General features: G+C 36.1%; 2 protein-coding genes across 2 annotated transcripts; both read left to right on the top strand.

Moving 5' to 3' along the window:
• Positions 1-8,423: 8,423 nt before the first annotated feature.
• On the top strand, positions 8,424-8,951 carry LOC137390605 (gelsolin-related protein of 125 kDa-like). Its single transcript, XM_068076932.1, has one exon. It carries the CDS (start codon positions 8,424-8,426, stop codon positions 8,949-8,951), a length of 528 nt encoding a protein of 175 aa, XP_067933033.1.
• A 12-nt stretch (positions 8,952-8,963) lies between these two features.
• LOC137390606 (gelsolin-related protein of 125 kDa-like) lies at positions 8,964-9,803 on the top strand. The gene has a single exon (XM_068076933.1). It carries the CDS (start codon positions 8,964-8,966, stop codon positions 9,801-9,803), a length of 840 nt encoding a protein of 279 aa, XP_067933034.1.
• The last annotated feature ends 236 nt before the right edge of the window (positions 9,804-10,039 follow it).

Here is a 10,039-nt window from a genome sequence, read left to right on the forward strand (position 1 = left end):
CTGCACAGAAAACTAATAACAAAAAACAAAGATATAACAAGATTAAATAAAAAAGAATTGAAAAAAAATTAACAGTAGAATAGTTTACTGTTTGGAAGCATGGGGAAAATGCTCCGACGAGCCACTTGAACATAATTTTGGTCATCCAGGAGCGATTGCTTAAAATAATATATCATAAAAACTCTTATTTCCCATCAACTTTGTTTAAAAGATCTCGTGTTTTGCCTATACAACAAACTTGTATACCAACTAAGAATATGTATTTTAGCCTTCACACAATTTAAATCTAAAACTAACTTGTCAACATATTACAACACTCGTCATTTCTTATTTTCATTACCTCTTCCACTCTCCTCCTCTACTGGTGGCCATAGACGGGTTGCCTATCGTGTGTCATCAGCATGGAATTCCTTGCCAATTTGGCTAAAGAAAATTGATACTTATGGTTATGGTGGTCTTAGGGCTGCTTCTTAGATTAAGAGCCTGGTTAGGGACTCAAGACTGCACCTTTGCGTGTATATGATGGATAACTGCTCTCCTTGTGAACATATTCATGACTTGTGAAAAGCAGTGCAGCAATTTGTGTTGAAATTTATAGGCTTGTTGCGGGCTATCTGGTGGCTATCTAGTTGCTACCTAGTGGCTACCTAGTGGCTATCTGGAGGCTATCTGGTGGCTATCTGTTGGCTATCTAGTAGCTATCTGATAACTATCTGATGGCTATCTGGTGTCCGATTAAAATTAAAAATTTTTTGAGATTGCTAGACTTAATGCTAGTAGAAACTAACATGGGATCTAACTAAAGATGATATATATAAAGATGAGATCAGTGTACGCTATATATTGTTAATAATGCGATGGAGTTATCATCTTTGCTTTACACAATAATCTACCCATTTCCATTATTATACCCTTTAGCTCCTGTTGAGGGGACTTAAAGCCCAAACACTCGAATGGGGATAGATGAATACCAAACAGCAGAAGCTATTTTGCAACAGAACTGACATCACAAACATTCCATCAACAACACTTCTGTTTAAAATGAACTTATTGCTAATAAAGTAATAAAAAAGAATTTTCCACACTACACACTGATTGTAGTTTTTTTTTAAATGTGTCATCTTCATTTCCAACTCGGTTTGAAGTAGCATGAAACGTGTCTTATGGCCAACAAAAGGACATGGAGGCCTTAACAGCAAATTATCTTCTTAAACCTTAATAATAAAACAATAAAACAATAATAAAACAATTTTGGGAAGCAAATGTTACAGAGTCATGTCCTAGCTGTCATGGCCACTAGGGACTATATAGGACTATGACTCGACAGTCTACATGTCAGAATGTGCTGACATGTTGAACCTTTGGCTTGGTTTGCAGTTAAACTAGATATTATTAGTGCTTGTTACCATGTTGATAGCTCAGCTTGTTAGCTGAGGCAAAAAAAGTTTTCAACTGAATAAGCCAATTTTGTGTTCACACATAATCTTCATGATAAAGCCAAGAAAAAGCTAACATTAGAAACAACACTTATCCGTGAAGAGATTTTAGTGGAACATACCTACTAGTTGAATGCCTGGCATTGCTGGGGTAATAAAAAGTCTTCGGACAGCAAACTTATTTTTATTTAACATTGTTTCAGATTTGCTGCAAGCAATGTTATTATCTGTCATTAAAGTAACAAGCTTAGCTTATTGTTACAAGCATTGAGATTATCTATGACTTTAGCTTATATAAACACTTTAGCTGCCAGCACTAGTCACTAGTTGGTTTGCCAGGCCACCTAAAGGATTATTTGAGAGTGTGCAAGTCTTCCAACTTCTAATCATAAGAAAAACCCGAATTAACAGTAAGTTTGTTTTTCAACTTTAGCTAGTCGTAATTTTGCCCTTTTTAATGCCTTTTTGCGCATGCCTCTTTTGAAATAGACTCAATTGTTATATTCCAGAATGCTATATTTACTGGCCATATGATTCACAACAGCTAGTCTTTAATATATCTCAACTACTTAAACTGGAGCAAGTCTTACTATTGTTTGTAGGATATCCCCTAACTATTGTAAGTGTTAATACTATATGTTCAATTCAATTAATGCTTTTGCCTGTTTTTTACTAATCACCCTGTATATATCTTTTCATATTTGTGCACATTCTTTTTATGTTTATATGCATGGTTTGCTGTATTCAGGTCACAATTAAACGAATAAAGCGAATAAACCAAATCAACTGACGAGAACATCTATTCGTTTGTCGCCATCCATACATCCCAACCAGATACTAGCACCAATTTATACAACATTTACCATTCTAACTTTCAAAACTTTAATCAAGAGAAAAGTGTTTTGTACAGTTCAAATAAATTAAAAGAAAAATAAAACAACTGTAAGGTGTGTAAAATGTTTAAATGATAAGCAAGTAATGGCTAAATAATTAGTTTTGTTACAGTGATTACAATGAAAAATAATTTGATACTGATATAATTGTTTCTGAGAATACAAAGTAAAAGTAATGAATACGTTAATAATAATGTTGAAGTAATAATGAAAACGATTACATAAAAGTGTGTGAATTAAAATGTTACTTAAGCTATCCATACTAACTTTAAATACAATAATACACCAGCACCTCTCGGGGACAAACATAAAAATGAGAAATCTGACTGTTTTTGTTGGATGCTTTCTCTGACTGAGCAGATAGAGAATGTAGATGCAATCATTACTCGAGGTACAACAACTCCTACTTGAGGTACAACTCCTACTCGAGGTACAACAACTCCTACTCGAGGTACAACAACTCCTACTCGAGGTACAACAACTCCTACTCGAGGTACAACAACTCCTACTCGAGGTACAACAACTCCTACTCGAGGTACAACAACTCCTACTCAAGATACAACAGTCCAGGTGTAAAAGTTTTAAATTTAATGTTTAATAGCGATTGTCACAAGAAAACACCAGAAATTGAAGCTGATAATGAAACAATTGAAACCTCGCATTTAAAAATTACAAATTAAAAAAATAGCTAATGAATTTTGATATCACTTTGAAAAGTTTGTGAAAACCAAAACAAATACAAAAAGTAATATCAGTTATTAATTAAAACTAAAAAGCGCATCCCCATTTAGGAATACATACGTATCTACGGTGTGTAGATAGAAGAGTTGAGAATAATTAAAAAGGCTTTGTGGTTAGGTGTGTGTATTTGCTATCACCAGCATTTATTGAATGGAGACTCCTCCATGCTTAAAACACTATCCAGAGCTTACAGGTTCTTCATCTATAGTCTGTGTTTTGACACGGTACATACCAACAGTAATGAGGTTGTGTTGATAAAATTTACTATCAATAAAATTTACATGCATAACACCACAGACAGTATGATGTCAAGGCAGATACAGCATTAGCACCTTACAATAATAAAACAACGCCAACACGATAGCCTTTTTATGAGATATAATAAGGAAAACGAATGCATGAAAATACATGCATGTATATACTGATTCAACGCAACACTTGTGGATAGACAACATTTTTTGTTTTTTTGTTGGGTGTATAACCAAACAGTTTTTGGCTTGTGCCTACTCTTGAGCAGGCAACGTACAGCTGGGCAAGCGGCTGCTGTAGTTAATGCATCTTGCTGTTGTCACCGTTGCGTCTGATCTGGAAATTCAGCTCGCCGAGCATCTGGTGTAGCTAGTGCATCATGTTCTTGTCGCCCCTGCATCTGCTCAATGGTTTTTGCACGTCTGGCAGCTGTAGAAGCTGCTCTGAGTCGTTTGAGTCGCTGCTGGGTCCGCTCAGCAGTCTCTGCCCTTCTAGCAGCTGCAGCATCTATTCAGGCCTGTTCTCGATGTAGCTGCGTTTATTCAGCAGTGTCTGGCTCTTCTAGCAGGTGCAGCAGCAGTTTTGTTTTGTTGTAGGCGTAGCTGTGTTTGCTCTGCAGTTTCTGCACTTCTAGCAGAGGCACTAGCTATTCTGTTTTGTTGTAGGCATAGCTGTGTTTGCTCTACAGTTTCTGCACTTCTAGCAGCTGCAGTAGTAGTTCTGGCCTGTTCTAGCCGTAGCCGTGTTGCTAAGCAGTTTCTGCTCATCTAGCTGCTGCTTTGCAAATTCGGTCTCTTTCTCTACAAAAATATATCTGTTTTTGCGTTTTGGCAGTAGTGTAAGCTTTTTGGGAGGCATCATACTGCTTCAAAAGGTGAGTGTTTTAATTAGTAAAACTTCTGGTTTTTAGGTTATTTGAGGTATATTTTTAATTGGGAACGTTTTAAAAGTCAATGAGATGGTGTGCTTTTTTGTAATATACCCTGCTCTCTTTGTTCTCAATGTGGTCTATCGCAACGCTCGGGAGTACCGTTGCAAGTTCTGTAGTAGCTGTAGTTCTGTAGTACTCATAGCTGAAAAAAAGTAAAAGCAATTCAGATGCGGAAGAAAATGAACATGTTTACTATCACGAACAGTAGCGAATTTAACAATTTAACGAATTTAACACTTTCACTGCCATTGACGCATTTATGCATTTTCTATGGTCGACTGCCGTAGATGCATTTTTGCGACTTTCCCTGCAATAGCGTAGCAACTGAATTTTATTATTCGCTGATAACATAACCAACGATTTTTAGGACTTTTATGATAGTGACAGTGTCCGAAGATTTCTCTATAAAATTAGCTTAAAATTTAATTTTAAATCTGTTTGGGAATGTCCTACTTGAAAACGAACATTTTTTGTGTAAGTTTTGTAAGTGTCTTCCGAGTTAGAAAACAAATAGTTGCTTATGTTGATGACATTACAGCTGATTTAGACTTTTGTGATTACGCAGACAATCAAAATAGCAATAGTAACACGGACTCTGATGGTAGTGATTGTAATGGTTTTGTAAGAAGAAGGAACATTGTAAAGGATGGTTTTAGCTTCGTAGCTTCCCATCGCTTTATGAATGCAAAAGTATACATACAATGAACTTTTTGCATAGCATTGTTTATTAAGATGCTGGCAAAATAAAATATATAGCCAAGATAAAGTTCTAGATAAAGTTTGAAATTGAAAAAAAAATTGTATACATATAAGAAATATCGGCAAATACATAAGCAATACAAAGGCAGATACTTAAGTAATATTGGCAAAATGGCTGGCAGTAGGTCGATAGCTAAATTTGTGCATGAACGGCAGTGAAAGGGTTAAGTGGTGAAGGTGTGGCAATTCAAAGACAATACAACATTGAGTGATAAGTACTTAGCTTTTTGAAGTGAAAATTAGTAGAAAATTTTGGACGAAGAAAAGAAATGTCTAGGTAACTGGAAAAAACAAACGTTCACATGACCTTTCGTTGGCTTCGTACGACCGCGGTGAAATTTATATCAATCTATTTCGCATTAAATATTTTGGCAAAACATGACTGTTTCAGTTTAACAATAGGTGGTCTAAACGGCATCTATGATAAAATAGATTGTTTATTAATTTCACTGTATTACTGACGCGGAAAAAAAGGAAAGACGCTCTATAATCTATTTACTACTCATATTAATTCAGTTCGCCTGATACGACTGAAATTCGTACTACGAAGAAAGGAAACACCACTCTATAAGGTGCACACACATGCACACACAAACACACACATACACACACACATACACACACACATACACACACATACACACACATACACACATACTCACACATGCATACACACGCACACATACACACACGCACACATACACACACGCACACACACATACACACTCATACACACTCATACACACTCATACACACTCATACACACACATACACACACACGTACACACGTACACACGTACACACGCACACACGTACACACGTATACATACACACATACACACACACATACACACACATACACATATACACATATAGACAGGTTGCTCTCATGATCCTCCGACATCCTCTCGTTGCCTCATCAATCCAAAACTTCTGAAACCAATGTAACAGCGCGGTATGCTGCTCTCAGGTGGCTTTTAACTGCTAAAGCCTAAAGATTTCTTTAGAGAGAGTGCCGGGTCTTATAAGCATTTATTAGCAAAACTGTCATGAGTACTGACAGGCTAACAAGACTAACAATGACCACTCTCTTAGTAAAAAGTCAGCATTCCTTTATATAGTGTTGGTAGCATAAAAGTCATTAATAATACTGCATAATGAGCCAAGCACAAGATTAAAAAGGGACACAAATAATAAGTAATACTATTATAATTTTGTTGCAGGCACAATGATCAAACAAAGAAGGTTAACATTGACGCAGATGGCAACTAGGTGCTTTACAAGATTGTGTCCAGGTGTAATGATAGATTCAGTGCAGTTATTATGTACATGAATGTCTTAAGAAATGAATACTAATAAAACGTATGTAGATCTGTTACACAATCTTCAGTATGGAATAATAACTGTCATATAGAGGAGATATCGCAATAATTCAATGTCAAGATAGACATATCTCACACATACATACACACACATACATACACACATACACGCGCATATACACACGCATATACGCATATACACACATACACAAACATATACACACATACATACACACATACATACAGACATACACATAAATACACACACATACATACACACATACATACACACATACACACGCACATACACACGCATATATGCATATACGCATATACTCATATAGACATATTGTGGTTTATATAGTAGATTAGGCTATAGGATTTTAGCTTTTATCGATGTTCCATATTTTCTCTATACTGGCAGCACCAGCGAAGGTTTTGACTGTTGCAGTCTTCATATTTCTGACATGTTTCAGTCTGAGCTTTTGGTAGTAATTGTATTGATTCATGTTAATTTATAAAACTGCAGAGATGCAAAAACCCTTCAATGTTGTATGTTTGTAATTACTTTGTAAATTGAAACAATTATTTCCTCAACCTTTGTATCATCAAAAACGTCGCGTGTTTAGGTGATCATAATCCAATGTTTGTCAGTATTTTTGCTATGGCATCATAACTATTGCCATTAAAATTTTACGTGTTTTTCATGTTCATATAACCAGCTTTGCTGTTTTTGACTTATTTAAAGTTGTTGGATAGATGACAGTGTACGGTCATCAGCTAAAGGTATTCATATGTAACTGAATGTAGGCATATATATCTAAAGGTATTCATATGTAACTGAATGTAGGCATATATATCTAAAGGTAATCATACATGACTAAATGTAGGCATGTATATCTAAAGGTAATCATACATAACTAAATGTAGGCCCATATATCTAAAGGTAATCATATATAACTAAATGTAGGCATATATATCTAAAGGTAATCATATATAACTGAATGTAGGCATATATATCTAAAGGTAATCATATATAACTGAATGTAGGCATATATATCTAAAGGTAATCATATATAACTGAATGTAGGCATATATATCTAAAGGTAATCATATATAACTGAATGTAGGCATATACATCTAGAGGTAATCATATATAACTGAATGTAGGCATATATACCGTGTTATTATAAAGATCATATAGAGTTGAGCAAAAGGTAGACTTTGGCTTATCATATTTAGAATGTCAAATTTCCTCTATCTTTGCTAACAGTATTATAAAGCACCAAAAACATACATATATGGTATAAATCTAATTTTATATATTCTACACAAGAAATTAAACTATACTTCATATCTCTTAGAACTCTATTGTATGGGGGTGGTTGAGAGAGTAATGCCTGCTAAGCTATAGACACTCCAGCCATGGGTTAGCCATGGGTTTACTCTATCATAACCAAAAGTTAGGAGTTGTGTCCCCATTGTTACTACAACTCCATTTTCAAGATGGCTACTTTTGCTGATATGTGAAAAAAACCAAGAGCAGTAATAGAATTCTTGGCTTTTGAGGAAAAAAGTGTGGTTGTCATCCACAAAGACTGGATAATGTATGGGTACAACACATCTGATGTCAGCAATGTGAGAAGATGGGCAAAGAAGATTAAAAGTGAAATGGCCAAAGATGAAGCTATACTTATAGATCAGCCAAGAAGTAAAAGGCTCATGTAACCTCTGAAATCAGCTTAAAAAGCACAGATGACTTCATTTGATGAAACAAGAGGATACATGTATTGAGATGAAAGAGGAGGTTACATTTACTGAGATGAAAGAGGAGGATTCATTTACTGAGATGAAAGAGGAGTATACATGTACTGAGATGAAAGAGGAGGATGCATGTACTGAGATGAAAGAGGAGTATACATGCACTGAGATGAAAGAGGAGGATGCATGTACTGAGATGAAAGAGGAGTATACATGTACTGAGATGAAAGAGGAGGATGCATGTACTGAGATGAGAGAGGAGGTTACATTTACTGAGATGAAAGAGGAGGATTCATTTACTGAGATGAAAGAGGAGTAAACATGTACTGAGATGAAAGAGGAGGATACATGTACTGAGATGAAACAGGAGTATACATGTACTGAGATGAAAGAGGGGGATGCATGTACTGAGATGAAAGAGGAGGATACATGTACTGAGATGAAAGAGGAGGATACATGTACTGAGATGAAAGAGGAGGATACATGTACTGAGATGAAAGAGGAGGATACATTTACTGAGATGAAAGAAAAAGATACATGTACTGAGATGAAAGAGGAGGATACATGTACTGAGATGAAAGAGGAGGATACATTTACTGAGATGAAAGAGGAGGATACATGTACTGAGATGAAAGAGGAGGATACATGTACTGAGATGAAAGAGGAGGATACATGTGCTGAGATGAAAGAGGAGGATACATGTACTGAGATGAAAGAGGAGGATACATGTACTGAGATGAAAGAGGAGGATACATTTACTGAGATAAAAGAAGAAGATGCATGTACTGAGATGAAAGAGGAGGATACATGTACTGAGATGAAAGAGGAGGATTCCTTTACTGAGATGAAAGAGGAGTAAACATGTACTGAGATGAAAGAGGAGGATACATGTACTGAGATGAAACAGGAGTATACATGTACTGAGATGAAAGAGGGGGATGCATGTACTGAGATGAAAGAGGAGGATACATGTACTGAGATGAAAGAGGAGGATACATGTACTGAGATGAAAGAGGAGGATACATGTACTGAGATGAAAGAGGAGGATACATTTACTGAGATGAAAGAAAAAGATACATGTACTGAGATGAAAGAGGAGGATACATGTACTGAGATGAAAGAGGAGGATACATTTACTGAGATGAAAGAGGAGGATACATGTACTGAGATGAAAGAGGAGGATACATGTACTGAGATGAAAGAGGAGGATACATGTGCTGAGATGAAAGAGGAGGATACATGTACTGAGATGAAAGAGGAGGATACATGTACTGAGATGAAAGAGGAGGATACATTTACTGAGATAAAAGAAGAAGATGCATGTACTGAGATGAAAGAGGAGGATACATGTGCTGAGATGAAAGAGGAGGATACATGTACTGAGATGAAAGAGGAGGATACATGTACTGAGATGAAAGAGGAGGATACATGTACTGAGATGAAAGAGGAGGATACATGTACTGAGATGAAAGAGGAGGATACATGTGCTGAGATGAAAGAGGAGGATACATGTACTGAGATGAAAGAGGAGGATACATGTGCTGAGATGAAAGAGGAGGATACATGTACTGAGATGAAAGAGGTACTATACATCAGTAGAGATGGTGTAGAAACTATGGTCAGTAAAGTTGGCTACAGCCAAGTTTGGGCAAAGTGGATTCCAGGACAGATTACAGACACCATAGAGCAGCAAAAGATAGTCATCAACTAAGCTTCTGTTCTTTCATCCGCATAATAAAACATTTTTGCTTAAGAATTATCACTGGGGATAAAGCTTGGGTTCATCATTATGAGCCTGAAAGCAGAAGACACCCGATAAAATGGCCCACACTAACCGAGAAAGAAAACATTTAAGCTTGAGAACAATACAAGAAATCACCCACTATCAATATTTGACCCCAAAAACGATAGAAAAGCTATGTAACTGTGTATAGGGGGCATCCTAAT

Source organism: Watersipora subatra, chromosome 3, assembly GCF_963576615.1.
Source record: "Watersipora subatra chromosome 3, tzWatSuba1.1, whole genome shotgun sequence".
NCBI classification, from domain to species: Eukaryota; Metazoa; Bryozoa; class Gymnolaemata; order Cheilostomatida; family Watersiporidae; genus Watersipora; species Watersipora subatra.

What these genes read in the sequence shown, in the direction of transcription:
- LOC137390605 (XM_068076932.1), top strand. Translation starts at nt 8,424, where the DNA reads ATGAAAGAGGAGGATACATGTACTGAGATGAAACAGGAGTATACATGT.
- LOC137390606 (XM_068076933.1), top strand. Translation starts at nt 8,964, where the DNA reads ATGAAAGAGGAGGATACATGTACTGAGATGAAACAGGAGTATACATGT.